Source organism: Anser anser, assembly GCF_964211835.1.
Source record: "Anser anser genome assembly, chromosome: 4".
Classification (NCBI taxonomy): Eukaryota; Metazoa; Chordata; class Aves; order Anseriformes; family Anatidae; genus Anser; species Anser anser.
The window spans coordinates 69,132,810-69,148,570 of NC_139724.1; the positions used below are offsets into that span (position 1 = coordinate 69,132,810).

Genomic DNA, 15,761 nt, shown 5'->3' on the forward strand with positions numbered 1-15,761 from the left:
CCCCCGCCCCGCTCTGCCCGGTTTGCCCCGCCCGCCTCGGGGCGAGGCTTTTTTATGCTCGCGGTGGGTCGTGCGCAGGCGCAGAGTCTCCCCCTCCTAATCTGTGGTCAAATGAGGAGCCGGGAAGCAGGAAGAGCGACAGGCGCCGTGTCCAATCGGAAGGAGGAATCCGCCCCCTCCGGCTGAAGGCGGGAACGCCCCGCGGCTGCTGGGTCTTAGCGCCCGCCCTCTTAAAATCGCCTCAGGAGCCCCAAGCAAAGCCCAACCCCTCCATACGAGCGTGGCTAATGCGTGCCCCTCAGAGCGAGCCCCATACGGCGAGGCGCTTGCCAAGGCTCCCGGCCCTTCATTTATAGCTCAGTGCCCCCGGAGAGGGGAAAAACCCTTAAAGGAGGCGGCCTCACAGAGCTTGGCAAGGCCCCGTCACCCTCCTGGGGCAAAGGCTGGGGTTAAGACCGTTAACATACTGAGTTAAAGGTTACACCTCCCCTCGCAGATCGTGTAAGGTGTTAAGCACTTAAAAAAAATCCAATATGCTATTGCAAAAACAGGGGTCTCGACTGGAAAATTTAATTAAGGCATCAAGTGAGAGCTGATAAGAACTGGCAGTTCAGCTGTTACCTCAGAAACACATGAAATGGGTTCCAGTAATTCCAAGAGGAGGAGCAGCTCCTGTCTTTGGCTACTCAGGCCAACAGAGGTGGTGACTGAGCCACTTCGTCAAGGACATTAGAGAAAAAAAAAAAAAGAGAATTGCTCCCACACACCCCCAAAAAGCTCCAGAACCCCAGCTCCCATGCACAGGTTTTCAACCTCCCCCATAAAACTCTGGTTCCACCGTCAATGTGAAAGCTGAAATACCCTGAACAGCCTTACTGGTCATGTTCTTACCACTTACTCAGTGAAACAATGCTCTGCCAGTTCATTATTGGCATGCAAATAAATGATGCACCATTTGAAACTTTCCTCTGAAAGTAAATCTATGTATTCCTGAAAGCAATTCAAGCCATAAAAAGCCACCATTTCATTACAAAAGTGTAACAAAACATAAGCTCTTAAGGCAAAAAGAATAAAGTATCTTCCTGATCATTTTATAATAAAGCTTGCAGAGAGTTTTCTCTAGAACATATGGATGATCATGAATTTTTTATTTGGCAAATGACACATGAAAAAAGATGAGCGTGCGACTCAAGCGTCGCACGCACCATGTAGTAATTGCACACTGGGAAATAAATTTAAGCACATTAAAGAGAGCATAAGCTTTTATCAAAGATTAAACAAGCCACCGACCCAGTCAGCCTCTGCAAAATTGTTTTGAAGCTTTAGATCAAGATGTGCACCAGTCCCCTAAGGGTCGCTGACTCACCGGCAGAAAGGCAAAGGCAGTGTCTGCCCACAAGCGCGCTCCTCTTTGCTCTCCTTTTCTTCCCAGATCGTGTTGGCAGTGTCTGCCCTCTGGCTCCTTATCCAGGAGTTGGGGTGACTGGAAGAGAAGTCAGGGGTATCTTTGGTCGGTGGGGGGGGGGGGGTTCTTTGGCAAGTGCTTTATTAGGAGGCTCTCCCAGTTTAAGTTTACTGATAGAAAAACATGGAGCATGTCACCGATCCTATTCAAATAGCCCCACAAACAGCTGCACTGGCAAAAACAAAGCTGTGTACAACTGGCAAAAGGCAAGAAGCAGCAGAAAGGGCTGGAGAACGGGATTTTTTCTAAAGCCATTGTTACCACAAAGGAAAAAAAAAAAGTCAGTCTCAATGGAGTAACAGCCAATACCTAAAAGGTTATATATAATTCAGTGGATGACGATGAATTCATCTCCACTTCAAGGAGCAAAAAGAAGAAACGCGCTTTTACCTTGTTTGTAAGAAAGGCACGAATGCTGCCAATGTTTCCTAACCATAGGCTACCAAGAGCATAGGCTTTAACAGGCTACCTCTTCATTTAATGATTAAAAACAGATTAGATGATCATGCCAAGAATATTTTTTTGCACTGTCCTGAAGCGGCTCTTAAGCCAACATTTCCAAACACAATTCAGCAGGTCTGTGGTTCTTCTCACATAGTACAAACTTCACAGGACTACTGGCCTGCTTAGTTCAACATATGCACAGGTAATCTGCAATATGCCAATAGCATGGTTATATTACTGTTACAGACACTTAAATTGAAGCAGTTCTGTAAAACAATTAAATGCTTATCCCATCAACTCCTATCAGAAAATTACAGTGAAAGTCTTTACATAAATAGGGCAAAACACTAAAAATGCAAGCAACTTACTGTTGAAAAGTATGTGATACAAATAAAACACAAATCCAACTAATGCCAAGGTATAAATTCTTTCAAGGAGAGTTGTCTGGTTAGTCTGTTTTAGCAATAATGGAAAATTCAACATGGATGATAAGGCTGATGACGGGTTGAGGTACAGCTACTACTGGCTGATCTTACATCCACATCATAATGTTACCAGACTAAATGTGTTAACGAAAAGTAGCCCATCCCCATAAATCTGTTTGAAATTCATGTAGAAAATAAAATTGAGACCAAGAGATATGGTATCAGTTGAGCAAATACAACAGAGCCAGGGTACTTTTTCCTGGATCCAACAGACACACATTGGTAATAAATAAATAAATAAATAAACAAGTAATGAAGAGCATGTAAAACACATTTGCTATTTCAACAAATTGTGATTTTTCTTTTATTACCATTTTTCCTTTATCTATCCCGGCTACCATGATAGACATGGTGAATAAATCACATTAGACAATAATACCTGTGGTTGAGATATGTGGCAGTGTTTTGCTTTTATTTCAGGAATAACAGTGATAGAACATCCAGGAAAACAGCTCATACAAGAACAATTCAGTGGTTTGGAGATTGTGAAACTAACACATCACATTTAACAGCCAACATCGTTATACTTGGAAGAATTCTGGTATTTTGGACAGGTGTGGAACATGAGAGAAAGGCTACCTACGTGCCATGTGCAAAACGTGAGTTACACCATAAAAACAAGTATAAAATAAAAGAATTGTACACTCAGCAGAAGAGACATCATCATCACCAAAATGAGTCAAGCAGGTAAATCAAATCAAAGTAAACATAAATTTAGCTTAACATTACTTTCCTTTTTTTTTTTAATCCCTTTTTAGTATGTCTTGAAGTATGTACTTTCTGAAAATCTACACAAAAAGGAAGGTGATAATTCCAATGTTAAATTAGTATAATATCAAGTAGTCAACCATAGTAAATATTATTTCCGTTGACTTATTTTATTAACTTGTTACAATTGAGTATATCGAATTTTCTGTGAAATAAGATCTCTTGCTTATCATGACTACAGATATGATCTGTATCAGATTTTGTCTGAGAATTGTGAAAGATACTTTCTGCCTTATTAAAATTCATCAGAGACGGCAGATAAATCAGAATTTTGCAACTGAACTAGTATTCTTCATTTGTACAAATGGCAATGAGAAATTTCTTACATCTGTATACTTGGAAAAATAATCAAAGTGCACTATAAAAATGGATTTTGGTTTTTAATAGCTTCTATCACTGATTTCTCAAATCAGACAATTTTATTCTGAGGTTGCTTTAAAATTTAAAATGATATATCGTTTTAAAGATTATTTGAATATGCAACATCTTCTAAAGGCTAAGATATACTAAGAACTATCTCTTTGTTATTGACACACCACAGGTTTCCTATTTATGATTATACAGTAATTATTTTTGTCCTCTTTTCTTCAACTGAGACTCTTTTGTTGGTATCCTCTCTAGATTATAACATCTTTATTATGAACACTACAACAATGAGGAAAAAAAGGTGACAATTTCTTTTAAAGAAAGAAATCAACCCTGAGGCATGAAGATTCTATTCTGTTGATCACAACATTTAAAAGCATTAAGAAAGCCAATAATATCCTGGTACATTGTTTCACAGTTTCAATTTTGAGCTCTCTATATAGATTGATGAGGTATGTGCAAGCAGACATTAAGACTTACATACACAAATGCTTGAAAACACAAGCCACAGAAAAGAGAGATTGAGCTCATGCAAATAACTCCATCAAATTCATAGATCTTCCCGTATCTTGCACCAATAGAACAAAGCACTTGGGCTGTGGGATTGTCTCACTGCGATTAGAACATTGTAACATGGATCTGGAACCTGAATTCATGGAGCTATAATGAAGGCATACAGAATGACAAGACTTTTTTTTTTTTAATTACAGCCTCATGGAAATAAAAGGCTACATCATGAGTAATCACAGCCTGCTGCCTTCCCCCTTTTTTGTCTCAGTTGCATCCTACAAAAAAATCAAGAGCAAACTTCATATTACGTTTATCAAACCACAATATTTCACTTCCATGTGCTCTCCCTTCTCCTTACCCCTTTCTGCACTTTCAAAATGAATTTCCAAGCTAATAATACTCTAGTAAAGACATTTAAGCAATATTAATCGCCTTAGATTACACAGCATAACATCTTAATCTCTATGTACCGTATAAAGAGAATGATGTTGATTTTACTTTCTTGTCCTTTCTAACTCATCAGGGAATTCACATTAGACAATATTTAGTCATCATGTGCTTGTACGTCTCTTCTAATTGATTATATTTTAATACTTTGATACTTGCACAGATGGCAACAGCTTTAATGTGTTTATTATTATTACATAAGGTTAGTTGGTTGTGCAAAGAGTAAGGTCATTTGAATGACAAAAAGGAACAAACTTTTATGTTGCAAAATGCCATCTTGACCCTACTGGCAAAAAAAAAAAATAGGTCTTAACCCTGCAAACATGTAGTTACCCTCAAAAACAAACCAACCAATCAATAGTATTATTCATAACACAAGGGAAAACTTGTGAAATGAAAGTGTCATAAAAACACACACACAAAAAAACACTTTGTTGCGTGGTCAGAGTACCTTGTCCAGAACAGCAGATGTATAAATAATTGAAGGAACCAGCTCTTAGGAATGACTTGCCTTTTCTCTTCATCTAGTCTCTTTTCTTCACAGATCCCTGGAGAATAAGTGTTAAGCCTCAGCACTCCAAAATGGGGGGCTGATTCCCCACACACATGCCCTTTTTTTTCTTTAATCCATCTCTCTCCAAAACGAAAAGAAGGTTTGAAATGCACATTAAACTTAATTTCAGATTTTCTATATTTGTTAAAGCCAATTCCTATATTTTCCTCATAAAAATTACCCAGCTTGTGTCCTTGGTATTCTTGACCTAATTTCATGTTGCTCTAAGCAAGCATTAAATGCAGACTGTCACTCCGTATGTGTAGTGTCAATACACCGTCACCTTTGCCTCAAAACGGTAAACCTAAGATCTTAAAAAATAAAGCCTGTTGAAAAGAGAAACATGATCAATAGCCCAACTAGGCAGGTATTTATAAAACACTTTTGTTACTTCTCTATTTCTCCATTCCCATCTTTTTAGATTCCTTCTATTACTGTGGTACATAATAAAGAGGGTCAGGTCTTTTTGTGGTACATAATAAGGAGGGTCAGGTCAGACCATGGCAACTCACTGTCTCACACATAATGGTTCTAGCCAACACCCTTACTGCAGATATTTCTTTTTGTGAAGTCTCCCATCCTTCCACTATTGCATCAGACTTGTCATCCAGTAATTCATTCAAACTCCCCTCCCAACAATTCCTCTTTGTACTTTCCATAGTAGTCATTTTGCTGTCCTCTGTGCCATTTTAGACATCAGGAAACGCACCAAAAACACATGAGAAGAGTCACTCTGCATTTCTGTGCCACAATATCCAAGAGGAATAATTTCAGATAGATACCAGCTCAATCCCAGCAGAATTCCATAAAGCACTGGTTTTCCAACTTATTTCAAATTGTAACAAACTAAAACATTTGTCACTAGAGACAAAATACTGTGAATTTACACCTGACAATAGGCTTAACGATCAAATATATCATCAGAGCCTTTCAGAAGTAGCTTTAGTTTCTCCCAATGGATCAGTGGATCACAAGCAAAAACCTATTGAGGTAGAGAGATATTCAGTTGGTCTGTGCATATAAAACATATGCAGTCTGATCGCAGCCCTAGAGACAGGAAAAAAATGCCTGCTCAGTGGAGACAATCTTCAGAATATAGAACATAATATATAACAAAAGTCCTATCTCCAATTCCAAGAACATTCCATTAGATTTCAATACTCTAATTGAAATTTTGAAAACAGACGAGGCTCTTATATGTGTTCCCTGAATTTATTCTCATACACAGATAAACTGCTTTACTCAAAGTCTTACAAAATAAAGTCTGGCATGCTTTGAGCCCAGAAGAATGGATGTTTGACAAGTTTCCAAGAGAATGGAAACAGTTTTACTAATGAACGTAAGGTAATCTTAACTAAAACTTCAATACCAGCTCCACATCTCTGTTAAGTTACCATAAAAGCAGGTTTAATGTGTAAGTTTTCAAAGGTTATAAGTAAAGATTATTTACATGATTAAATTCTATACTTAACACTACCTTGTCCTTCCCTCAGTGGCAGTGATTACTGTCAATGCTACAACATTGCACATTACAACGTAATAAGCAGGGAAGAAGGTATTAAAGAAGAGCCTGTGCTTTGTTTTTTAACCCATCATAAAACCATAACATCCTACATGGAGTTGTAAACAATTTCATTTGCAGGAAAAAATAAAAATGAGTCCCCACAGGTAAAAAGAAATCCTTTTAGTAAGGGCAAAGTACTAAAAAATATAAAAATGTTGGCATAGGTCTACTTGCATGTAGAGAGTAAACGTATGGAGAGAATGTGTAAGACAGGTAGAAAGGAGAAGAATGGGGTAAGTACAGTTTGTTACAAGATTAAGCTAAATGCCCAGAATTCTATAAAAAAGTAAGTACAGACCAAGGCAATTATCAGATCTAAAAAGTGAAGAGCATTTCATAATAGCTGGCCACAGTGCACTGAATTCCTTTTTTTCCCTTAGCAGTTTCTTCAGAGATGCATTAGATTATAGCACTGCCATGACGCCAGATAACAACAGAATTACAAAATTTATCAGTACAGTAACTTTGCTGTTAAGAAAAACAGCTAATAAAGGTCCTAATGAACAAGAAGAGTTTTAGCAGAAGCATAAAGTCAAGTTAAATTTATGCCATGGGTATTATCTCTGTACTTTAAAATCCTTTTAGTATTTCTAGATTCATTCCACTGGGGAGAGAAAAAAAAAAAAAAGAAATGAAATACATACAGAAACACACTCACTCAAATGGCACTCGTTTTTTGTACAATTAAGCTTTAGTGAAAATATACATCTTAAAACAAATGAAGTACAAATGTACAAAAATTCTTGAACTCAGATAAAAAATATATATAATACACTTTGCTACAGAGATATAAAACATTTAAAGTTTGCTCATCCTTTCTGATGACAGTAAAATGACTTAAAGTCTGGAGGACTCCTGTTCATCATCACTGCAATCAGATTTAAAGCAGACCTGTAAGAAAAGACAAGGACATTTTAGCTGCAGAGCTAACACTGTTGTTGGTTTGTATGTGTTATGGGGCACAAAGGCTGGGTGGCAGGGAGGGGGTTGGATCTTTTTCCAGAACATTTTGCTCCATACTGACTAAATGCTTTGGGAGTATCAAAGGAAACCACAGCCCAGCCCCAAAGCTCAAGTCATTAAAGTTTCATTTAACCTTAGGTTCTGTACTTCTCTTAACTTCACAGGACAAATAACTGCAGTCTTTTTACTTTAAGAGCTCTCAACATATATTTTTAGGACTCTTTCTCAGTACAAAGAACAATATCTTGGGACAGTACAAACCCTGCTGATTCCGTTTGATATGACCACAGGTAAGACACAAGCTTTAACTTTAGCAATGTGAGTTGGACTCTATCCTTGTGGGTCCCTTCCAACTCTGGTACTCTATGATTCTACACTTAATCGTTCCTTCTATTCTCTTACTATGAAAGTGGATGAAGTGAATTTGGAAACGTGAACTAGAAATGGCAGTATTATTATACATGCCATTAGCATCGTACCATTTTACAGGGGGTGAATTACCAGCTGATGACAAAAATCATCATCATGCAATTTTAATACACGGCCCTGTTGTGGCTACTTAATGATACGCTCCTAGCGAATTTAAAATTCCATTTCCGCTTGAAAGCAAAAGTAGTTTCTAGAGAAGTGTTCTCTACTGGAATACACTCATGCTTCTCAAAATAATTCCACTCTAAGTGCAGGCATACTGAGCAAGCAGAATTCTGAGAAACATCTACAGAAAGACTTTTGAAACAGCCTATTTCTCACCACCTATAAGCAAGCACACCGTCCTATCTTTTAGATGGTAAACATTTGGGGATTCAATTCATGTACATCTAAACGTTTATTAAAGAGGAGAACTCATGTCTGTAAGAAAGGCTGTGCATTATCAAAAGCTATGTAAATATTTATGTTGTTGTTTTGGTGATAGCATTAAACTTTCTGAAGTTTTTTAATGTTTGTTTCGTAACACTTCTTCACACTCATTCATTTAGGGGTTTTCTTTGCTTAGCTTAATACACTAGAATGATTCAGTACTAGGTTGAAAGTTGGACTAGATGATCTTAGAGGTCTTTTCCAACCTGAATGATTCTGTGATTCATTGGGAGTACTTACTCCTTTCTAAAGTAATTCTAAAGGAGCAAGTACTACAAGTTGCACTGCCCAATCACACTCACTTCTGAATACATTAGCCAGCTCTATTTAAGATTTTACACAGGTGGCCCTCAATTATCTCTCAAATCACCTACTCTTCTACAAAAAACTGTCAGAATAGGTAAGGAACAAGATCCAAGTTAATACCTTCAGAAAGAAAAGCTCTACAAGACAGTTGTTAGCAATATACACTACCTTTTCCCCACAGTCAACAGCTAGCAGATACTAGAGGAACACAGAATGCTGAGGGAGGAAAAACTCCTGGAGTTATAGACTGCTATAGTTTCTGAAATGCAGTGAGGGGCAAAGTCACAATAAGCCAGGTTTCATTAGTTTTAGTATTCAGGGAAAACCTGTTTCTCCTATCACATTGTTTTTTTTAAATGCTATAGGTGAATAGATTTTAAGGTCTCACTGGTAATTTTATCAAAGAAAAGAAATACCCTTACCTCTCCACTAAAAAGTCTGTGAAAGAAGCCTCTCTTTGGTTTAGGAGACCTCTCTCTGTCTGGTGACACAGTACCATCAGTTTCAAATGCATTAATATCTTCAAAGCATCCTGTTTCAATCATCTTTGAAAGACATGAAATAAATTAGGTATCCATACAAGCCTCTCAGACACGTCCCATTTATCATCTATTTACTCTGACTGGGTACTCCTAGCTACTTGCTACCAAAACACCATTTGCAGACCTACAGGAAGGAAGGCACAGTCTACAATCACCTTGAGCACCCAGAAAACTAAAACCCCACCAATATGCAGGTAAACATCGTGATGCTCCTTCACTTTGGGAAGGCACTTCTCCTGCCTATGGTGCAATAAGCAGTTTTTAGGACGAGAAGTGGAGTTGCTTTCTGTATTGTTACGTACCTGGTTTTCTTTCTGTCTGTTCAGCTCATTTCAGAGCAACCGAGCCTAACAAATAGCATATCTTTATAGCATGAACTGAACGTTATTAATAAACTTGACTGAGTAGGAGAAATTATCTACGCAGAATCCCAGACTGCTCATTCATTAATCAGATCAAAGAACCTTAATAGAAAGTCTGAGTTGACTGATGCTGAATAGTTTGTTTTGAAACCTTAGAAAAGGTAAACCTGCAGTTCTATATTACTATGCCACTTGGATACTCTAGTGACATTTGGGCATGAACTGCAATACTCCATAACATGTGACAGAACAAGGAAGGTATGGTGATGCTGATGCTGAATACTGTTCCGTAGGCTGCAAGCATGATGACAAGATGCCAGACTTTATTTTATGCAAATTTATGTCAGTCCTTCCATTTTTAGTAATTTATTAATGTTTTGGGAAGAAACTTTTTCCAAAGTCTCTAAGCAAACAAGTCTAAAGGAAAAACTTCTTCATATTCCACAAAAGTAAATATCATGATTATATCCCTTACTAAGTCTTCAAATTTTCTGTGCTAAAGAAAATCTTCTATGAAATATACAATACCTCATTTTGCCAAGGGATTGAGACACAACCCGTAACAAACTTGGAATAGAAGTCATCATCTGTAGTATCCAGGTTCACTCCTTTTACTGTTGAGAACTGCTCTATGTCCAGAACATCTTTACAATACACGGCGCGTGGCTGCAGTACAAGACAAGATTGCTTCATTAAGTATTTTTTTTCTTTTCCCCCCGCCCAGGAGAGCAGAGAGGGGCATGAAATATCTGCAATTTTATATTTTATTTTATTAACATTGGTGATCACCAAACTACACTATACACTTAATGGAAATGCAGAAACTTAAATAATCTCCATCATAATGCACCTCAGAAGTTCTATCCATCCTGCAAATAACAGAACAGGAATATTGAAAACAGAAAGAGGATGCAGCATCTCTGACTTTCTTACTGGTTGTCATAATTCACTTGTCCTCTGTTACCTTCCTTTCAACTCCAGAGTAATTTCCTCAAAGCTGATCTTTATTTATTCAGCATCTGATATAGGAAAGTAGAGTTTTCAGGGCTAAGAAATCAGCTACAAAGCTCCACATTGCCATAGAAAACAATTTACAGTAGTGGTAATCTCAGATAAAATGCCACAAAACAACTAGCCATCAACAGCTACACAATGACATTCTTCTGCCAATGTAAATAAAGGTTTCGCTGGAGTTCACATGATTACTGACACAGAATTATGACAGTTCATGCCTTTTTTAGATACTAATCAAATCTGTCTCACCTACTTACATCTGGCAAGAATGGGGGCTCCAACATGTTAGCTTCCAGTCTCTTGAAGTTAATATTCTTGAAAATAGGGTGTTGTTTTACAACAGCAGCTCCATTTTCAGTGCAGCCCAGTCGTTCACCTGGATTTTTCGCAAGTAACTGCAAAGATATGAATAAAAAAAGCTGATCTAGTGATATAATCTCAAAATTTAAAGAAAAAAATGTTTTTTTTTTTTTTACTTGGCCTTTTACAAGATGAACCTTATTGTGGTATCAAAATGAACTGGAAATCCATTGTGGTATCAAAATGAACTGGAAATCCAAACTACAACATTCCAGGAGCAAAAAGATTTTCAGAAGACAAAAAAAAAAAAAAAAAAAAGAAAAAAGACTCACTTTCAAGATATAATCAAGATTAGACCCAAAGTTTATATATATATATATATTTATTTATTATTATTATTTTTTTTTTTAAATTGATGCCAGGCTTTTGTAATTGATGTTACTTTCAGAAAATACATATTTACATTTTTTTTTTTTCAATGGGCTAAGTAATTTACCCATTTTGCATAAACTAGTAAAGAAAACTTTTGAAGCTTTCTGCATAGGAGATTCTTACTAAATTTAAGAACACAGAAGACTAAAAAAAAGCTGCTGTCTTGCAGGGACTCTTTGTAGGCAAGGAAACTAGTATACTACTCTGCCATTTCTCCCCATACAGTATCAAAGTTGAAGATGTTATTGTGCTCTGTCACATAATCGTGTGGTCTAAGAGGTGCTGCATTTTTTCATTCACATGAATGAGGAATCCATTCACGCAGTCTCCCTTTGTCTTGAAAAAAAAAGTTCTGAATTCTCAAAGTCTGATAAACAAGCAACTCACAGAGCATCAGAAATGTCCATCTGAACCAGAGAAAGATTTAAGAACTCTTATTCCACACTAACCCAGCTTTAAAAAAAAATAAAGTCTTCTTCAATAGAAGACTTTAAAATAAAGCAGTTCATCTCTTAAAAAGGATTAGAAATTTAATTTTCAAACCTCTATATCTCTTCACCCACCATCCTGCAGATGGACTTTGCCTCCTCAGAGAACTTGTCTGAATATGTTTCTTGGTCTTCCTTTACTCTCCGGTCAATCTCATCCCGTTTGACCCTTTCCTTATGCTTCCTAAATGGCGACTGTCCTTCAATCATTTCATAAATCAAGCACCCAAGACCCCACCAATCTGGACTGAATGTATACTTTTCGTTTTTGAGCACTTCTGGAGCTACAAAACAAAACAAACAAAAACCATGACAATTTACTTTAATTGGTTAAATACTGAAAAATCCTCAGGTACTCTTTTGGCTCTGTGGAAAAAGTTTCTAAGCAACTCCTTTGTACTCTGAAGAAATATTAATTTCTATGGTGAGGACTCTGTGTATCCAAAAGAAGCATCTAAGTTTTTTAATGCTTAAGTTCAGAAGAAATTAAGTGCTTTCTTTGACCTAAAGCTAGAATTTCCAAAGTTAATCCTTCAAGTTTACTGGAAGGCTTATAACTGACTACTAACATTTTCCACCATGTACTATCACCTTTCTTCCCAGTTACAATATAGTTCTTCGTACAAGTCATTCATATATTTGCAGAAGTTTAACCCAACTTGCTGGTAAAACATAACTAGCAAAGGATATTTCACGTACCCATGTAACCAACAGTCCCAACCCGTCCTCGGACCGTTTCTCCTTCTGGAATCTGCACAGCTAATCCAAGATCTGAAATTCTAATGTGTCCTGTTCATGTTAAAAGACATTAAATATGGTCAGCAAATAATAAAATACAATGGTGTTTAAAAACAAATTTCTCTTGCATACCTCATAAAAAGATACCCAAACTATCAAAACTTTCATATATCTCATAGCATTAAGTTTCTTTAACTAGAAAGGACTGATTTATTTGTCCCTCCCACATGCTTTTTTTTTTTTTTTTTAATTAAAAACACGTAAAGGAAGAGAGGTAGAGATCTAACTCATTTCCTGAAGGTCATATACACACACACACACAAAGATATTGTCAAGTACACTGTTCCTAGTTTTGGCGTAGGCTGCAACTCTAGTATCAAAGAAATTATTACTGCTTATTTTGAGTTCTGTATCTACGTAATAGATACTTGTATTTTTCCATGCTGTATTCCCACACACAAACACCTAGCTTTCTCACTTCCTAACAAAACATCAGAATTTTCTCCATTTATTCCTAATATAACAAAGCTATAGCCTCTACTGGAACATCAGGTTTTCCTCTAACAAAGTACCCTAGTAATGCTGAGTGCAAGAAATTGGGATTGCTATCCCCACTCCTACCCAAAAAGAAAAGTAGCCCAACCAAATCTACTTAGAATTACTTATAACATGCCAGTTCATTATTAGGATTTCCCCTTCTCATGACTCAGTCTAATGCAGAAAACTTCAGCGTTTATTTCAATTTATCAGCCAAATATAAGCCAACTCAAGTTAACCGCCTCTCCTATTATGCGTGACATTTACACTAGTACCTCTAATGTAAAAGCAAACTTATGGAGAACTGTGATTTGTCATGAACAATATTGCTCAGATGGGGAAAGAGTCCAAGAAGGGCAAAGGAAACAAGTTCATCCCACTCTCCCTCACATCTCCATGAACAGATACAGCTCTTTACTGGACAGACTCAACAGAAAATGATTTAAGGCGATTCAAAGCAAGAATTGTATTGATATTGTTCTAATTTCAAAATACAAAACCTATTTTCTTACTAAAAACACAAAAGGCTAGATAGAAAAAAGGACAAGTTCGTTGCCCACTGAATCTTCAAACTGAAAATTGCTCTTCAACTGTAGTAGAAAGATTTAGGGGTGAAAGCAACAACAAAAATCCCAACACATTTCTAATACTACATATGTTGTCAGGGACAGTGTTATTCACAGAACCATCACAGATTCACAGAATAATTCAGGATGAAAAGGACTTCAGGTCTCTAGCACACCCTCCTCCAGATAAAGCAGAGTCTGCTCCAAATTTTGTTAAAAAAATCTGTTTCTAGAAAAAAAGCCTTCTAAAGTGGATGCTGCATCACCTCTCTGGGTAGCCTATTCAAATATTTGACACAGTCCTTTGCAAATATTTTGTCATTCAAAAAGCTCAGCAGCATCTGTGCTAGATATTAGCATATCCATTTCTTATTTACATGTGCTAGATAATCAAGGGGTGAGGGGAGAGGGAGAGGGGGAGAGGCGGGGGGGGGGAGAGAGAGAGAGAGAGGGAAAAGTTAAGTGTCACTTTTTATGTTGGTTAGAAATAACTACATGCTCTTGAGCAGCAAATGCTATTTTAAATACATGCAGATGCTCTTCTTTTCCCTGACATCTGATGAACCCCTTGTCAAGTGCACTATCTGAGCTCCTGAAGTGATTTTCTAATTAGTCCCCTCTGCTCTCTGGAACAAGATCAGAATATCCCTGGCACAGAGAAAACATTCTCGTGAAGTACTGTAAGGCTACATTTTTCCTCAAAGAAACCTGCTTTTGCAAGACATTGCTGGAGAGAAAAATTAAAGAATGCATTTGATGTCTAGCAAAGCTTTAGCTCTTGCAAAGTGACTTCTCATAAGCTTTTTTTTTTTTTTAAATAAGAATTTTATCAGTCAGAACACGCTGACTTTAAAAAAAGTAAGTTAAGCTTTGTGCTAGTGACTCCAAAAGCAAAGTTTCCTTTAATACTCAGCAATTACAAGAACAAACTGGTAATATTCATCCATAGCTTAGAAGAAGGTGATTGCTGCACGTGTTCTACAGTGAATTCAAAAGATTCTGATAGATTTAATACAAAGCCATTATAGAAAATTAATTTGGCTTTTGGAAGAAAAATTAAAAAAAAAAAAATTTTCTTCATATTTTTCTTTACTTCCTTTATTCTCCTAAGCCAAATCTACACCAGTAACCACCAAACCCTCTGTTTTAGTTAAGTATTAAAACAAACAGTCATGCCTCAGGATTTTTCCTCTTTATTACTTAATATTATATTTTACTTATTAAGTGTAATTCTGGCACTGCTTCTAACAATTTACATTTTCATAGGAAAAGATGAAAAGACAAACAAAGAACAAATCCATGCAAAAGTTTAAGCCAAATTACATAAAGAGGGAGGGAGAAGGAGGAGTAAAAGGGAAACAAAGTCATTCTGAGGTAGGAAACTGACCCCTACAACATTATGTGTTGTTCTCCTCTTCCGCAGCCACATTATTTTCTCATACTCTCTAAAAAGCATGGACAGTTTTTTTTGTTGTTTTTAATTATTTATTTATTTACTAATTAAAACACATTAGAATATTAACATTTGTCAGTCAGGTCCCTCCTGTTATGAAGATGCCATTTAATTCCTTTGATTTCTGGCACAGTGTTAATTAGTTTTGTAATCCCTGATTTCCAATTTTAAAATTTTTTACTTACCACAGTCATCAAGGAGTATATTCTCAGGTTTCAGGTCTCTACAAATTAAACAGAAAAAAATATGAATTATATAGAGGTAAAATTATCGGCCATCATGAACGGTAACTGAGGCAATACAGGACTTCTTATAATGGCTCTGATAAAAGGTATTTTTCCAGCTTTCACCTGTATACAAAAAAGTTGTAACATTGAGGACCTGTAATACAAACAGTTTAACCACAGAACTGTTGAGTTTCCCACCTCTTTATTCCATTTATGCTAAAAAATAAATAAAAAAAATTCACAGATGAGAGACACACAACACTAAAATCCTGATATGAAAAACCACCATCTTACAACCAAGCTTGTGCTCACAAGTGGAAGGCCTTTCTCCTGAGCAATTAGCCATGCAAACCCACACCAGCAAGACAAGTCA

At 36.8% G+C, this 15,761-nt stretch overlaps 1 protein-coding gene across 2 annotated transcripts in view; it reads right to left on the minus strand.

The window, feature by feature from the left end:
• Positions 1-2,770: 2,770 nt before the first annotated feature.
• GRK4 (G protein-coupled receptor kinase 4) overlaps positions 2,771-15,761 on the minus strand; it is a 37,407-nt gene continuing 24,416 nt past the window's right edge. The window contains exons 10-16 of one of the 2 annotated variants that reach the window (XR_014583146.1): positions 15,347-15,384; positions 12,567-12,656; positions 11,943-12,151; positions 10,897-11,042; positions 10,162-10,299; positions 9,152-9,274; positions 2,771-7,493 (exon numbers count right to left, since the gene is read on the minus strand). Coding sequence is in view for 1 of the 2 variants with exons in the window: in XM_083833031.1 (XP_083689157.1) it covers positions 7,440-7,493; positions 9,152-9,274; positions 10,162-10,299; positions 10,905-11,042; positions 11,943-12,151; positions 12,567-12,656; positions 15,347-15,384 (790 nt within the window). In the remaining variant the exon portion in view is untranslated. The remainder of the gene's footprint in view (positions 7,494-9,151; positions 9,275-10,161; positions 10,300-10,896; positions 11,043-11,942; positions 12,152-12,566; positions 12,657-15,346; positions 15,385-15,761) is intronic. The other variant, XM_083833031.1, reaches the window with a different exon arrangement.